This window comes from Lathamus discolor, chromosome 3 (genome assembly GCF_037157495.1).
Source record: "Lathamus discolor isolate bLatDis1 chromosome 3, bLatDis1.hap1, whole genome shotgun sequence".
Classification (NCBI taxonomy): domain Eukaryota; kingdom Metazoa; phylum Chordata; class Aves; order Psittaciformes; family Psittacidae; genus Lathamus; species Lathamus discolor.
Window position 1 is genome coordinate 111,771,984 of NC_088886.1, and position 17,549 is coordinate 111,789,532.

Here is a 17,549-nt window from a genome sequence, read left to right on the forward strand (position 1 = left end):
GGCTTTAAACTGACAGAGGGGAGATTCAGATTAGATATGGTGAAGAAGTTCTTCCCCATGAGGGTGCTGAGGCCCTGGCACAGGTTGCCCAGAGAAGCTGTGGCTGCCCCATCCCTTTAAGTGTTCAAGGCCAGGTGGGATGGGGCTTTGAGCAACCCAGTCTAGTGAAAGGTGTTGCTTCCCTTGGCAGAATGTTGGAACTGTATGAGCTGTAAGGTCCTGTCCAACCCAAATCATTCTATCATTCTGTGATTCTATGACTTGTCAGCCTTCGCCCCCCAAAACTGGGGGAATCTCCAAATTACCACCAGAGCTTGCTGCCCTCTCTCAGTGCTCCTGGATGCTACAGGACCTTCCACAGTGCTTCCTTCTGCTAAAGCATGCAGAAGCCAAGAGCCCAGATACATGACCTACCAGCACAAGTGGCTGTGCACATGGCAAAGCCCTTGGAAAGGAGATAAGGATACAACTTATTTTTGTCTGCATGGAGACTGGGGGTTGAATTTGTGATGTTCTCATGCTCTTTCTATGAAGGAGACATAGTGACCTCTCTAGTGACCTGAAGATGAGAACTGGAACTATTTGACCCTACTTCAAGCAGGAATGCTGGACTAGATGAGCTTCCAGTCTGAGTTAACCCATGACACCCCAGCTCCCACGCATGCACAACAATCACTTTTTCAATTTAACAAAGTGTATTGAGAAAATATGGATGATCTATAAATTTATAGTAGGTACATATATGACACTATTAATCCATAGCAACCAGAGCATTATACAGAAAATACTGTAATTTTGAATGACCTAGTGCATAAACAGAACTTTTGAGGAGTTCTGAGTGAAATAATGGGACGCCATTTCACCACTTACCTGTGCTGAAGCCACCTCACAGCTGCTGCTGCTTCCCTGTGATTTAGGTCTCTTGAACCCTCTAGACAATAAGAAATTACAGAGTATTGCCAAAAACCCAGCCCAGCCCATCACACAGCAGATGCATTTTGGGGAGTGCGTTCTGCTGGGGGCAGCAAAGGAAACATCAACAGTATATATAGGAAATGTCACCCGGACATATGGGCCCCTTCCCTACACCCACATGGCCTGGCACAGCACCAGGTCCTGCGATGCTTCCGACATAACTGTGTGCCATCAGCACATTTTTAATAACCACAGTAATGAAATTATTAAGCCACAAAATTATTAAAAATATAAATAAGCATCTGTCATTGCTGTCAAAGCAAGAACATCTGGAGCCAGAACTAGGAATCAATCCAGTTTTATCTTCTGTGCGTAGGGGATGCACGGATGAGGCTCTTGTCTGTGCCTTAGACAGGATGTGGGTATATACTAATGCTCAAGGGTAGCAGCTAGGGACCAAGTTCAGACCAACTCTCAGTCTCCAGCAGTCTCAGAGGGCCAGGTTTTGGAACCTCCATCTGCAACCCCCTTGCAGCTCCCAAGTGTCAGCCCCAGCCACTTCTCTTCCCACTGCAGGACAGTTCCACCTGTGCTCGTCTGAGTTACCCACATGCATCAGTCCTTCTTAACATTGTTTGTGTCTTTTGTTGCTGCCTCATCTGATTTAATTTCAATTTCTGAGTGCAGTCATTCTGAGTTTTGTTGCTTTTCCAAACACCAGATCCCATTTTTTTCCCTGAACAAACCAGAAGGCTGAGAGCCTGGCAACTTTGCCGCTCAGCGTGGTTCTTCACCAAGTCCCTTTCAACACGAGAGAACAGCAAATGCCTGCCATGTGTTGTCAAGAAAGACCAGAATCAATACATCCAGCCTGGGAGATGCCTGTCAGGATGGTTCCCAATGCCGTTTAGTGTTATAAGGCATTTTATACTGGGTCACTTCTCTGTAGTGGTGTGTGACACACAGAAAATACCCTCCATCCCAACCTCTTTGACATAGGGTTCATAGAGGTTTCTCTAGAACAATTTTTGAGCAGATTTGTGTTGGTAACAGCACACATTTCAACATTTATAGGCTCAGATGAGCTTCTTTTGAACAGTCACAGGTTTTGAAGGGGCATGTGGAGGCCTGCTGCATCAAGGAACACTGCCCGTGACTTTGCTCTGTCAGCTGGGATTTGGAGAGGGCTTCAGCACCACTGGCCTCAGCAAGGAGGATGGGAGGAGGAGAAGGAGGAGGAAGAGAATGAGAAGAGATCCCGGACGAGGCAGTTGGTCTGCGCTGACTTCATGCACCCAAGGTCATGTTGCGCAGCAGCCACTGCTGGGAACGGCTGTCACCACACTCCCTCATGGTGGGAACCATCTTATCCTCCTCTGACGGCTCATCCAGACACTGGTTGCTGTTGACATGCTTCAGGGTGAGCTTCTGCAACAGAGAAGAGTGACAGCTGCAGCAAGATAATTACTGCTGAAAACCAGTAATTGCATTTTTGGTCCTATTTCAATCTTATTCTAGCCACTACACAAGCCACGACACCAGTACTCATCCCTGGCCATCACCTGTATGGCTCTACAAAACCCGTACCACGCTACGGGGTGCCCAGCTCACCTGCTCATGCATGGCCAGGCAGCCCGGAGTGCGAGCACGTCTGTTGAACCCAGCAACAAATAAATGCAACAGAAAAGCACAAAATAAGTGCAAGAAAGTATTATTTCAAAGCAACAGTATTCTGGATTAAGGATTTTAGCCTCCCAACAACCTGAACACCTGTGCATTTCAGACCAGTGCACCAGTTCAGAAATAACTGCTAATGGCAATACATTTGCTAAGTATCATGTGAACAATGGCAACATGCAGGCAAAACCTCTTCCGCTTCCAATATATTTTTTCTTCTTTGTGACACCCTACCACATGACACTGTATTTCTGAGGGATGTGAGAGTCAAAAGGGGATGATAGAAAATAGAACTTATTTTGAAGAAATAAATCATCTTCCATTCAAAAGCATTGGGAGAACATGTCCATGAAGACATCCAGGGCAGTTAAACATGAAATTGTGTACTCAGACAAAACAAGACAGGTAACATGTGCAGCTGAGCAGCAGGAGTTGTGTCACTCCTCTGGGGGTGACCTGGGGGTTTTACAAACAAAATCACAGCAATGAAGCACACACCTTAAGTGCCTTCACTAAGAAGTGTTGCATTTACCAATTTACTGTTACCTAAAAGGTCTTCCAGTTCCTGAAAAAAAAACCCACCTCAATTAAAATTTGCGTAATATACAAACCTGCTCATGCACCTGGATACACTTGAAATCCACAGTGGCATATCTGTGACAGAGCTGTGTAGCCCGTATGGTGACACACACAGGAGCCAGGGCAGCACAATGGTGCAGGGCAGTTGTGGTCTCCGGCCAGCTCAGGATGGAGCTGAACCAATGCCTCAGGGCTGGGGACCACCTCGCCATATCCCCACGTGCCAGCCCAGTGTTCTGCCCTCCACAGCCAGAGTGCAGAGCCTGGCTCTTAGATACGTTTGCTATAGCCAAGCCCTCCACAATGCAATAGCCAGGCACTGCAACTGCAGTCATCCATAGCCTTGCAAGCTCAATATCAACTTAATATTTTGGCAGTAAACATCTGTGTTTGCTGCTGTACCTGACTCAAAACATCATTATTTTGGCCTTTGTTTAGTTTCAGGGCAGGACAAGTCCTGCACCAGCTCCACTACCCCATGGGATTATATGGACTCTGTTCACAGAATAACAGACTGGTTTGGGTTGGAAGGACCTTAAAGACCAGGGACACCTTCCACTAGACCAGGTTGCTCAAAGCCCCATCCAAAGAATCATAGAATCATAGAATAGTTAGGCTTGGAAAGGACCTCAAGATCATCTAGTTCCAACCCCCCTGCCATGGGCAGGGACACCTCACACTAAACCATCCCACACAAGGCTTCATCCAACCTGGCCTTGAACACCGCCAGGGATGGAGCACTCACAACCTCCCTGGGCAACCCATTCCAGTGTCTCACCACCCTAACAGGAAAGAATTTCCCCCTTATATCCAATCTAAACTTCCCCTGTTGAAGTTTTAACCCGTTACCCCTTGTCCTGTCACTACAGTCCCTGACGAAGAGTCCCTCCCCAGCATCCCTACAGGCCCCCTTCAGGTACTGGAAGGCTGCTATGAGGTCCCCACGCAGCCTTCTCTTCTCCAGGCTGAACAGCCCCAACTTTCTCAGCCTGTCTTCATGCAGGAGGTGCTCCAGTCCCCTGATCATCCTCGTGGCCCTCCTCTGGACTTATTCCAGCAGTTCCATGTCCTTTTTATGTTGAGGACACCAGAACTGCACACAATACTGCAGGTGAGGTCTCACAAGAGCAGAGTAGAGGGGCAGGATCACCTCCTTCGACCTGCTGGTCATGCTCCTTTTGATGCAGCCCAGGATACGGTTGGCTTTCTGGGCTGCAAGCGCACACTGCTGGCTCATGTTCATTTTCTCATCAACCAGCACCCCCAAGTCCTTCTCTGCAGGGCCGCTCTGAATCTCTTCTTTGCCCAGTCTGTAGCTGTGCCTGGGATTGCTCCGACCCAGGTGCAGGACCTTGCACTTGGCATGGTTGAACTTCATAAGGTTGGCATCAGCCCACCTTACAAGCATGTCAAGGTCCCTCTGGATGGCATCCCTTCCCTCCAGCATATCAACTGGACCACACAGCTTGGTGTCATCGGCAAACTTGCTGAGGGCGCACTCAATCCCACTGTCCATGTCAGCGACGAAGATGTTAAACATGACCGGTCCCAACACCGATCCCTGAGGGACACCACTCGTTACTGGTCTCCAGCTGGACATCGAGCCATTGACCACAACTCTTTGTGTGCGGCCGTCCAACCAGTTTTTAATCCACCGAGCGGTCCATCCATCAAATTGATATCTCTCCAATTTAGAGAGAAGGATGTCGTGTGGGACAGTGTCAAACGCTTTGCACAATTCCAGGTAGATGACATCAACTGCTTTACCCTTATCCATCAATTCTGTAGCCCCATCATAGAAGGCCACCAAATTGGTCAGGCAGGATTTCCCCTTAGTGAAGCCATGCTGGCTGTCACCAAGCACCTTGTTGTTTTTCATGTGCCTTAGCATGCCTTCCAGGAGAATGTGCTCCAAGATTTTGCCAGGCACAGAGGTGAGACTGACTGGTCTGTAATTCCCTGGGTCTTCCATTTTCCCCTTCTTGAAAATGGGGGTTATATTTCCCTTTTTCCAGTCATCGGGAACTTCACCTGACTGCCATGATTTTTCAAATATGATGGCCAGTGGCTTAGCAACTTCATTCGCCAGCTCCTTCAGGACCCGCGGATGGATTCCATCAGGTCCCACGGACTTGTGCGCGTTCAGATTTTTAAGATGGTCTCGAACCAGATCCTCTCCTACAGTGGGCCCAAGGTCTTCATTCTCACAGTCCCTGTGTCTACCTTCTAAGAACTGGGTGGTGCAGTCAGAGCCTTTGCCAGTGAAGACAGAGGCGAAGAAGTCATTCAGAACCTCAGCCTTCTCCAAATCCTGCATAGCCAGTTCTCCTGAAAGCTTCCTCAGGGGGCCTGTTTTGTCCCTAGTCTGTTTTTTGTTTGCTACGTACCTGTAGAATCCCTTCCTGTTATCCTTAACATCCCTGGCTAGGTTTAATTCTAACTGGGCCTTAGCCTTCCTAACCTGGTCCCTAGCTTCCTGGACAACATCCCTGTACTCTTCCCAGGCTGCCTGTCCTTGCTTCCATTTTTTATAAGCCTCTTTTTTCCTTTGAATTTTCCTCAGCAGCTCCTTATCCATCCAAGGAGGTCTCCTGGCCCTTCTGCCACACTTCCTTCTAGTTGGGATCCATCCTGGCCTTAAACACTGTCAGAGATGGGGCAGCCACAGCTTCTCTGGGCAACCTGTGCCAGGGCCTCACGACCCTCACAGGGAAATATTTCTTCCTAATATCTGATTTAAATCTTCCCTTTGTCAGATTTAAGCCATTCCCCTTGTCCCATTCATACAGGTCGTTTTAAAAAGACCCTCTCCAGCTTTCTTGTTGGCCCCTTTAGGCATCGGAAAGCTGCTCTAAGGTCTCCCCAGAGCTGCCTTCTCCAAGCTGAACAAGCCCAGCTCTCTCAGCTTGTCTGCATTGGAGAGGTGCTCCAGCCCTCAGAGCATCATTTTAGCTTCCTATGGACTCGCTCCAACAGGTCCCCTGAGTCAAGCAACCTAACATAGGTAGCTTAATGCTGCAGGTAAAGTGGTCAAACAAGATCTGAGCTGTTGCACAGCAGCTCCACAGGGATTATAATCCTGCCACAACCAGAACAATCAAGGGAACTGGTGATTTCATGACTGAAATTGTGTTTGCAGACCCTCCACTGGAGCAGAAACCAATTTTATGTCAAAGACCATGTAAAGCAATAACTAGGGGAACAAGGGTGGGGGGTAAAAGCCTGCAGCCTCCTGGAGGAGGTAGAAAGGGTGAATCAAACGCAAAACAGCAGAGCCCGACCCAAAGTCTTGGAGCAGCAGCAATATTGCAGCAGCACTGTGTTATATATTATTTATATATAATATAAACAATGCTACTGTAACTGAAGTTATGGAAGTAAGTTATTTTAACAACTGGTGTCTCTGATGCATCAAACAGTACTAATTTGTGCATCTTTGCATGAAAAAAAAGACTACTGTCTGTTTCTTCAATTAAACCGCTGGGAAATGCTAACAGTGCCGATGTGGTCTTATTATCCAAACACATACCTGTGCTATTGCACTGTATAATTTTAATTCATACTGGATTTCCATGTCACATATTAACACTCCAAATTTGTATTATAAATACTCTTTTAACAGCTTGCCCCTAGAGATTTGCCTCAACTTAAACTATTACACAATTCTCAAAGAAAGCCTGCAGATATTATAACAAATCACCGAGGGGCCATTTGATATGCATTCAGTGATGAATATAAGGCAGTTTTTCCTCTAATTACAAGAGGAAAGAATTAGCAGTGCTAACAGAAGTAGCTTGTTTACTAAATAGCACTGCTCAAAGCATCACTGATTCTTCACTTATATTGTTTTAAGTGCAATTAAACTGCTATCATTTTCTACTATAACCAGAAATGCAAACAAGTCTAAAAATGCTGCTGTTGCCTCCATCAGCTGTTCCCTTTTATTCAGTGAATAATTTCATGCTAGATTACCATATCATTGGGATTTTCAACCCATCTCATAAATTTTTTCTGTCTGTGTTCTATCATTATTTATGCTATTACAAAAAAAGTCTCATTTGCTTGGAAAACAATTAATTACTAGGCAATGTGATACTCATACAAGCCAGCCTAAAATGTTTATTTTACACAAACGTGAGAACACATGCATGGGTACAGAGCTGCCTGTACAGCTGTGCAGATGCTCGGTGGTTTCCTGCTTACCAAATGCATGCAAATAATAGCTCTGATGAGTGAGGACTCTGAACACATTACGGCAAACAATGAAGCTGAAACTCCACATCACCTGCTGAGCTGCTGCCGGCTACAGTTGTTAGGGGTCTACCACTAACAAGAGAGGCTTCCACCTGATTTCAGCAGCATGAACTCAGACAGGAACGGGCCATTATCTGACTTGGGAGGAGATGACAAATGAGAGGAAACTCAGCCTGTACCCCTGCGCATGTGCTGCCCCATCACCATCCCCTGTATTACCCAGCTGTCTAGGAACTAGACAACTAACAACTGTCTAGGAAAGAACAGTAGTTGGCACAATATTTTGATTCCTTCAGTGACTAATATTTTAAAATTATCTGTTGATCTTTTAAAATTATCTGTGACTAATATCTCTAGGACTGAATTACTTAAAATTGGGAATTTTCAAGATGAAGACTTCTGAAAAATATTATGCAATTAGCATAATTTCTATGTCTTAGAATAGGAACCAAACCTTCAGCTGTCGCCAACAGTAACAAGCACATTGACATCAATAGATCAAGGTAGTTGAATTAATCTGAAATTAGTTAAAATTAATACTAACTAATAACTAACATTAACCATACATACTATTATATATCTATATAAGCATCTGCGAAAACAAGAAAGAAATTCAGCCGAGTTTAATAGGCAGAGAACGGAGAAGCAATTTTCTGGGAACAGCTTAAAGCATCACATGCTATATTTGCTTTTTAATACCAACCTCCAACCGTTTCTTAAAGGAAATAGTCAGTGGGGCTGTAAAATATTTTTCTAAAGACTTCCAGCCTCGTGTAGTTTCTTAGAATCCACATTTGTAAGGGGCTGCCATCGCAAGCCTCCACTGTGGGACCACGGGTGCCATCCTCTATCCTGCTTACTGTTAGGCATGACTGGGTGATTATATGAAGAAATGTATGGGTCTGCATAACAGAAAAATGGCAAAAGTAAACAAAACCAGCAAAGACAATGACAAACAAAGGAAAAAGTAACAGACTGTTTGATTAGACATCAACAGCGGTGAACCAGATAAAGCAAAGAGCACTCCAATGGGAATTACTAATGGGCACCTGTGAGCACACCAGCGCCAAATCATAAGGAAATCATGCTAGCTTACACAGCCATAAGACACACATAAATGCTCGTATTATATATATATATATATATATATATATATATATATATAAAAATAACTAAGTTTTAGTTTCACAAAAAAACGTTCTCACTGCTTTGCTTTGAGGGACCAGTCCACTTGAGTACCTGTTCACTTTACATTTTGCAATTTAGACCAAGTATGCCTCTGAACCCTCCTCCCCATACTTGCTGCCTAGCTGCAATCATGATTTCCTATTGCACAGCAAGATTTGGGCAGAGATGATGTTTCTACTGCAGTAATAACCTGTACTAACCATCCTGGAGCCTACTCAAGCATTACTAAATTAAAAATAAAATTAATTAAATGTTTACATAAAGGGTAATAAGAATTTCTTTTGTCAAGTACAATTTGAGCTCTTCTTTTACCAGTCAGGTAGATAGAGGGCAGCTTTTATTTTCCTAAACCTTGCCTTAGGCTGCGACAGCCAGATCATGGCAGGTGCCCAGGGCTGGTGCTGCCTGGGGATGCTCCTCCTGCATCCCGGCCTCAGCTGCTGCTCCCTCACCCACTCCTCCTCTGTGATTTTGGCTTGTTAAGGGAAAAAGTAACGTATGTATAAAGAAGCCACTAAAAATACCGAGAATGAATGTCCTTATAATGTCACTTTGAGTAACCAGTGCAAACATCAGTGCTTGGTTTTGTTTCATTGTGTATTATTGCTTCATTTTCACTTCTGGCTACTAATCTTTTAAGGGAATACAGAGGTACATAAATAAATTACTTCAAAATGTCACAATCTCTCTATATTGCACATTTATATTACAGTAAATGCCTAAATTTAGTAGATTTTTCACATGGGCATAAAAAGTATAAGCATCATTTTGCTAATCTGATCAGACTCTTCTTTCTGGTACATGGTACAGCAAGTTTAACTTGTGTACATCAGCAAGGCTGCACTGACTTGAGAAAATCTGTAGTATTGAAAGAATGAAATCATTTCTCCTCTCCAGTCATTTTATTAAACACTACTTTCTAAGAACGTAATTTACAAAACTAATAAAAATCCCTGCAATGTTTTCCTTACTGATTTTTAAGCACTAAGGACTTTCAATTACATAGTAAAAAGACTGCTGTTTACGGGACTAGCTGAATTATCATAACCTCCCATGGCAGAAGTTAGTAATAAGACTTCAATTTATAGGACTATTCAAACTATTAGCCATAATCTCTTCTGGTAGAAGTTAGTTTGACTACACCAACTCCAGCTGTTTCCATAACTTTAAGAAGATAAACAGCCACAGTCTGCAACTGTTTGAAGGATGCAGACCAGCAGATGTGACATTGATAATGCAACATGTAGTTACATCATTTGTGAACAAAAAATGCACAACAAGCCAGCTGTTCCCAGATATTGTGTCCATGTGCTCATGTGCTTCTCAGCCATCAATCTTTACACCATAAATTGATGTTCCCTGCTTTTCTCTACTCATAGAATCAGTGCATGGTTTGGGTTGGAAGGGACTTAAAGCTCATCCAGTTCCAACCCTCTGCCATGGGCAGGGACACGTTCCACTAGTTCAGGTTGCTCAAAGCCCCATCCAGCCTGACCTTAACTCCAAGGATGGGGCAGCCACAGCTTCTTTGGGCAACCTGTGCCAGGGCCTCAGCACCCTCACAGGGAAGAACTTCTTCCTAATAGCTAATCTAAACCTACATTCATTCATTTTAAAACCCTTCCCTATTGTCCTGTCCCTACATGCCAGCATCCTCTTGTGCATGCCAACATCAGCACCTGCCTTTCATCAAATCACTTTTCTAACATGATACCTCTGAGTTATCACTCTGACACATATATTCCATAGAAAACATTGTCAGCCTGACATCGTGTACCGACTACCTGAATAAATGACATTTGGCATGTAGCAGCAATATCTATATAAAGGTACTAGGACACATCACTTTAACACAGACTGTTAGAGAAGCAAGCGAGAGATGCACTATTCTAAGGTTTGGTGCAGGGGTTGCAGTTGTTACCAAACTTACCTCAAAGCTATATTCCCATTTACCAACATACTGGTGGAAGGGGAAAAAAAAGAATAAAGGAAATTGGAATCAAACAGAGACTCGAGAAACTGTTTTTTGCGAAGACCTCAGATCTTTGTGAATGTCAATTCAACGTCTCTGCATGGACAAATACTGCGTAGAGCGACAAATAACAGTAATTGCACAAGATCAAATCCTGACATCATCATCCATGCATGAGGAAATGAAACTATTTTCTACCAGATGTGACATATTTACAGCATTATTTTTCCACCGAGTTCATTCACGTGTTACATGTCATAAGATTTCAGCACACTTCACATACTAAATTTGCCAGGATGCCACAGGGAAACACAAGAGGAGTCACCAGGGACATCAGCACAAACCTGGACCTGATGGATCTATCTGGCACCTCCCTGTCACTCCTGCACAGGTATCTCCAGCAAGACCAGTGCCCCAGTATAGGGACAAACCAAGCAAACAGCTACATAGCAAAATTGGTAAAACATGTTTCATTAGACAAGCAAGAGCAGACACTGAGGGAGAAACTCTGACTCCAGCCCATCATCACTCCCAGATCTTTTTCTGCTGACCTGCCACCTTGTTTCCCACCCCCATTCCAAAGCAAACAGCTTTAATGCATTATAAATATGCTATAAAACACATACTGACAGGAAGCCTTTGAAAGCTGGGAAACGCCTAACTTGGCACATCCCCTTGACACAGCTGATTTATAGAGCTGCCCTTGCAAGGTAAGGGGCAGCTTGAGAAAGGGCCAGGAATCTTACTGTGTTTTTCAAGAAGTAGGAAAGGAAAGCATCAAAATTCAGTAACGGAAGGCAAACGAATTAAAAAAAAAAAAAAAATAAAAAAAAGGAGAAGAAAAAAAAAATCCTGCCAAGATGCTGAAGCATTCAGTAAAAGAGATGTTTAAAAATGCTGTAAACTACTTCTACCTCAAGTGTTAAAAGCCATTTTGCATTAGAAATGGAGACTGCTGCACAGACTTGGCTACCCTTCCTGGCAACAGCTTGCTGGAGGGATATGCAGGCTGAAATTCAGTGCTGTTGTTTCTCCTGGTGACAGCAGGTTTCTTTATTTAGTGTTCCTTAAATCCAGACTATACTATTAATATTTTGTGCATATAAAGGCTTCTTTTCAGGCTATATAGATATGAGTATCATAAAGTCAAGGAATGGTTTGGGTTGGAAGGGATGTTAAAGCTCACCTAGTTCTAACCTTCCACTAGACCAGGTATCAAAAATAATTCATCCCATTGGGTTAAGAAAAAGATGCTGCTCACTGAAAATTGCCTTGCAGGAAAAATGAATGGAATAGAAAATTTAGGCAACCCTGTACGACCTATGGGTCAGACCTATCAGCCCCAGAGCCACAACCAATGTGTGTTATGCTTCTGTCAAACTGAAAAACAGAATTATGGAAAAATCTGTTTGAACAGCAAAAAACCCCACTTTCTGATGGCAAATGATTTCGTTTCAGCATGGAGTTCCACTTTATGCAGATGTTAAAAGGGAATGCTTTATTTGAATCCGTAATTCAGGGCTTTGCAAAAAAATAAAAATAAAAAATTTGACTTGCTTTTTAAGCTTCATGTAAAATATTCTCCATATTGCAAATGAAACAAACAAGCAAGTGCGCAACAGGTTATTCACAAGAAGTTCATTGAACAGCTTTGCTTCTTACACTAACCCTCTCAATCAGCAAATTAGGATTTTATAGGTGTACCCATCACTCAGGCTGGGTACTGCCGAGTTCTATGCCACTAAGCAGAAAGTTCATAAAACTGATTTTTAAGGGGTGCTTTTTTGAGAAAGATGCAAGAATAATTTAGTGCTCTGACTGTTCATCTAGTTACCTGACATGACACTAATCCCTGCAAATACCAACTTAAATGTTTCTTTCTTCAAGGTGAGAGCAACCATTTGGGAACTGTAACATTCCCTTCTGTGAGATGTAATTTATCAGCCTGTCTCCATAGGAGAGATGCCCCAGCCTTTGGAGCATCTTCATGGCCTTTCTCTGGACTTTATCCAACAGGTCCATGTCCTCCTTGTTTTGGGGGTCCCAGATCATAAATACCAATACTGTCATCAAAGCGAAGTTTGCAAGCTGAAGTCTGAATGTTCACAGACTAAAACTGGTAACAAAAAATATTCCTGTCACTAAACAGAAATGTTCGTGGAACAAACAGCAAAGCCATTGTCTTGGAGGTCCCTTATATAAAAAAAATGGTGTATTTCTTTTTTATGAGCTCCATCTAACGGTTGATTCTGGTTTTACACAACTCATTAGAAATTTTCCATTGTGGATCTCTTATGATAAACTTGAGAGAAAAAAACAGCATGTTTCCAACGCTAAAATCAAAGAACATATATGGTTGAAAGAAATTTAGCTTTCCATGCAGAAAGGTGAAACCAGCTGGAACACACTGGAAATACTTTTTAGACTTCATGCCTTTTAGTACACCGGTATTTTTTCAGCTTTACAGTATTTTTCTCCCATTGCAGCCATGGAAATACACCAGTGCTAATCTAGGATTTCTAAGCGGAGAGTAGCAGAGCCACATAAGCACAGACCACGGGGCAGCTGCTAATCTTAAATCTCAGGTGTAGATTATGTCATTAATATCTTCAAAAACATCCAAAAATCATCAAAATATGCAAGCATTTTGTCAAGAAGAAAAATAATCTTCCTTATGAAAGGGAAAATTTGTTTAAACTCAAGAATGTAACAAAAGGTAATAAATAAATTGCATCTCAAGGGTAAGTACCGTTTTTCTACTCAGCAGTTCAATATTATGCAATATTTGCATGTTTTTTTCTTACCATATTAGAAAGATGCTACCTTGAAGAGAACACTAATACCTTTGTGTGAATTCCACCATGCAGAACTGCACCTTCATATCAAAAAGCAAAAGCTTATATTAAATGTCTTAGCTTTCATCTGCTCTTTCCTATCCCATTTAAAAAGAATAATTATTCAGCCATAAAATACTAAGATATTTACACATATTTTGTATTCATTTTGCAAGCCACCTCACGTAAGCCACCGAATTTCTTGAAACTGCACTCCCTCTCAAAACCCAGAAGAAATCACCTCCCATCCCATGGTAGTGACAACCTAAAGAAGTGACTGATAATAAGCACAGAAAATTATTAAACACCATTTAAATGCAGAGTAAATAACCTTGAAAAGCCAGAAGAAAGAAACCGGAAAAACTTTACCTAAAAAAGAAATAAATCTTGCTTTCTACATCACTTATATAAAAAATGCAAAATACTTTAAGTTTACAAGAATGCAAGACAATGCCAGCTACTAGAAATAAGCTTTTATAAACAATAATTGACTTTTTCACCCCTCAAAAAATGACATTTTGAGGAAACACCATTTTAAACCCAGTGGTCAGCTGAATGACTTTGCACCCCAAGCCTGTGATATGGCAGGAGACCCCACTGCATCGGTCCACCATGTCATTCCCAGGCTCCTCAGGATACAGCCATGCTCTTCTAAGAATAAATTCCCAGTTCTACCCTGGTGAGTGTGGGTGCAACAGCTTAAGCCATGGGTACCTCAGCATCGTACTCCCAGAGCTGGTTCCCCCTCATGTGGTGGCACTTCAGCATGATGACAGGGCCATTCAGCCTCGAGACATCCAGGCACAAGTCGTCTGTGCGGATCTCTTTGTCAGCAGTGTAAGAAAAGACCTAGAAACAGAAAACCATTGAAGTGACAGAGTCAGCAAAAGTCCTAACAACTGCTGATCACTCCAGTGGAGCAGAGCTACTTTCTTCTCCAAACACTGAAGCGGTGTCTTGGATTTCACGAGTTTCATGCAAGTTTCTCTACTAGTGAATGTCTGCTGTATGTAAGAGAAGGAATACTGTGTTGAGGAAAAACAATTTTATGGGACCAAACCCAGGAATCACCCCAGCATACGCTCAATTTTACCTCCTGGGAATACTACAGAAGTATGTAATTGTGATCAGTATCTTCAGGAGAAATTTCATAGATCTTAATGATGGATAAATCAAGCCCATCATTGGAAGATTCCAATCTTTCTAAAGTAAGTCCTTCTCCCAGTATCAACCTTAACTTTGTGTATCAATACCGTTTAAGATCCATACGGATGCCGTTCCGGCTGAGCTCTTGGGGCAGCATCACTGAGGCCCTGGAGCAGGGATCCATGTGGCTGATGGGGAAGCATGCTCAACCAGATCTCAACACTTTGTGGGTGGGTTTGGCATCTGGAGGAGTGCTAAAGAATATTGACTGAACTTCCATGCTAAGTCTAATCCACTGTGGGGTCTCCAGCCAGCTCTCCTGCATGCTCCTCACGAACAACACAAGGAGCAAAGTCTGCTGCCTAGAGAGGGATGAAAATGTAGAAACCACAGAGGAAGGGAGAGGAAATGAAGGAAGCTGGTAGAGAAATGCAAGTATTTACACAAAATTATACAAAGGAATCACCTCCTTGCTCCTAAACCACTGTTTGCAAACTTCATAGTGTTGCTGGCCCTACCACAAAAGCTCTTGAATGACCTTAGGAAACAGGCCTTTGGTCTGTATTATTTTGTGCTTTTTCTTAGCAAAAAGTGAATTATTTTCTTTTTCCGGTCCTCTCTCCTCAGCAGGAAGAGACCAGAGAGCAGAGCCACCAGCACCCACCATTCAATTACAAAGAGCATCTGCTCTGCTGTTAGAGCCACAGGGCTGAAGTACCACTGGGGTGGAAATGGGACATAGGAGAAAGGCTGTAGCTAATAAAATAATGTCAAGACCATGGCAAGTGATAGAATTATTATGTCCTATTCAGGTTCTGATTGGTAAAAAATCTGTATCTATATACCTGCAATGGAGAAATTGTCTTTTGCTGTCAAAAATATACAAAATACTCACTTAGGTGGCAATGTTTAAATTAACAGAGCCATATAATAAAAGCACAGACAACTACAGCTTGTGAACATACACATACCGTACTTAGTGCTTTCAGAGTTCCTATACAACCTATTCCTCTTGTAAAAGGACTACAGTATAATTAAAAGAGCCAAAACCAAGATCTGAACCACAAATAACACAGTGCCGCAGGGGATGTCTATCCATCAAGACTTCCAGTGAAACACTGAATTGTACTCAAGGAATAAGACTCAAATCATGCAGCAAATGGAACTTTTTCAGTGAATTAAGCAGAGGGCGGGAGATACCTTATCACTTGGAAACACGATGCTTGGCAGTGGTGTGCTACTAAAGGAAATTCTCCCCATGTTACTCTTAAACCTATATGCTGAGCAAAGCAGTCAAGGGAATAAAGGCAAGGGTTTGGAAGTTGGAGGTTCAGATAAACCTTCTATGGAATTTCAAAGTAGCATGCCAAGGTGGCAGTGGAGCAGGTAGGTGCAAATCAAAGCCACGAGGGAGAGCAAGAGCTCCCAGATCAGTCGTCTTTCCATTTTCCAAACTTCGTATGAAACACTCACCAGCCCCCTGCATGGGTGAAAATCTGGGATCCAAATGTCAGCAAAGCACCAACTGCTTTTTGCATTTATTCATCCAGTGTTAAAACACTGAGATCAAATCTCAGGGTATCAGAGTATTGCTTTGCCTTAAAAACCCCTTGGCCAATGGCCAGTACTTGGACTTTTCTCCAGTGGAAAGAAAGACTTTGAAATACCAATACCATTCTGCAGCCGTCACACTCCAAAGCACACCAGCCTTTTGGAAGGGAGTGAAATGAGACCATACCACCTCAAAAAAATGCTACCTTTTCTTCACATGGACATTTTCTGCTTCCCTTCCCCACTTTTCTGTGTGCAAAAGCAAGTCCCAGAGCCTTTAAAAACCCATATAACCTCAGACAAGGTGCTGGAAACTCTGCATATGCACTAGCTCACCCAGTTACATTCTGGAAGTATTTAGAGAAGGGAATGTACACTGAGGGCTGACCAAGGAACAGATACGGGGGTGATTTTGAAAAGCAGCTTTAACTGTGCCCATCTCTGGCAAATCTCAGCAAGAACTACAGCATTCACAGCTACTTGAGTAGGTTAAATCCATGGCAGTAGAGGTAGTTTTTTCAAACTTTCAATTCATACAAGCTGTCACACAAACACTTCCCAAGTTCCAGTTTGTACCCTGAATCTGTGGGGTTTACCATTTATTTATTTTTATTTTTTTACAGTAAGATGCTACATCTTGTCCCTAGCAAGTAAAACCCAAACACCGATGAAAAAAGTCTACACTTAGCAGGCTGATTACTGGTTTGGTTTGTAGAGGTCTGACACATTAACATAGAATCATGGAAGAGTTTGGGTTGGAATGAACCTTCAAAGATCATCCAGTCCAACCCCCCTGCAATGAGCAGAGACATCTCCAACTAGATCAGGTTGCTCAAAACCACATCCATCATCAGATGAGCTGTTATTAGCACATCAGGTCAAGTTCATAGAATCTGGTCAAAATAAATAAGGTCAAAAAAAAAAAGAAAAAATTCAGGATCAGTTGTGAAGTTTCTTCAAGAGAGCTACAAGAGCAGTCTACGTTCTGGACTAAACTGAAATCTGAGGGTTTTACAAACAAATTATTCAACTGTTCATGATATATCTGGAACAAGAAACATGGCCAAATAACCTAATAATCTGAAAATCACTGGTATAATGTGTAGCACAAAGTATGTCTCACTCAAAGTACCAGTTTGGCTTAAAAAAAAAACATTCAATGAAGATATTGTACAACTATTTAAACTTTTTCTGTGCTCATTATTAGGAGATTTATCTATTACCATTTATTTGAAGCAACTTCTAACTTAAATTTTCAGCTTATTTGTGTTTTTTGACACTAAACATTTGCATCAGCCATTTTCTTCTACCCTCAGAGACATGTTTTCAGCCTCAGAGAGATGTTTTCTTCTGTGCTTTATAAAAAGCAAATACTTGTATTTTGAAATGTATTTCCATTTGCATATTTCTTTTTCCTCTCATGGTCGATAATT

The 17,549-nt window shown here is 42.5% G+C and overlaps 1 protein-coding gene across 1 annotated transcript in view; it reads right to left on the reverse strand.

Moving 5' to 3' along the window:
- Nucleotides 1-1,141: 1,141 nt before the first annotated feature.
- Nucleotides 1,142-17,549, reverse strand: part of GALNT13 (polypeptide N-acetylgalactosaminyltransferase 13) — a 144,036-nt gene continuing 127,628 nt past the window's right edge. The window contains exons 12-13 of the mRNA XM_065671206.1: nt 14,134-14,268; nt 1,142-2,343 (exon numbers count right to left, since the gene is read on the reverse strand). Of these exons, the coding sequence (XP_065527278.1) occupies nt 2,203-2,343; nt 14,134-14,268 (276 nt within the window). The 3' untranslated portion in view covers nt 1,142-2,202. The remainder of the gene's footprint in view (nt 2,344-14,133; nt 14,269-17,549) is intronic.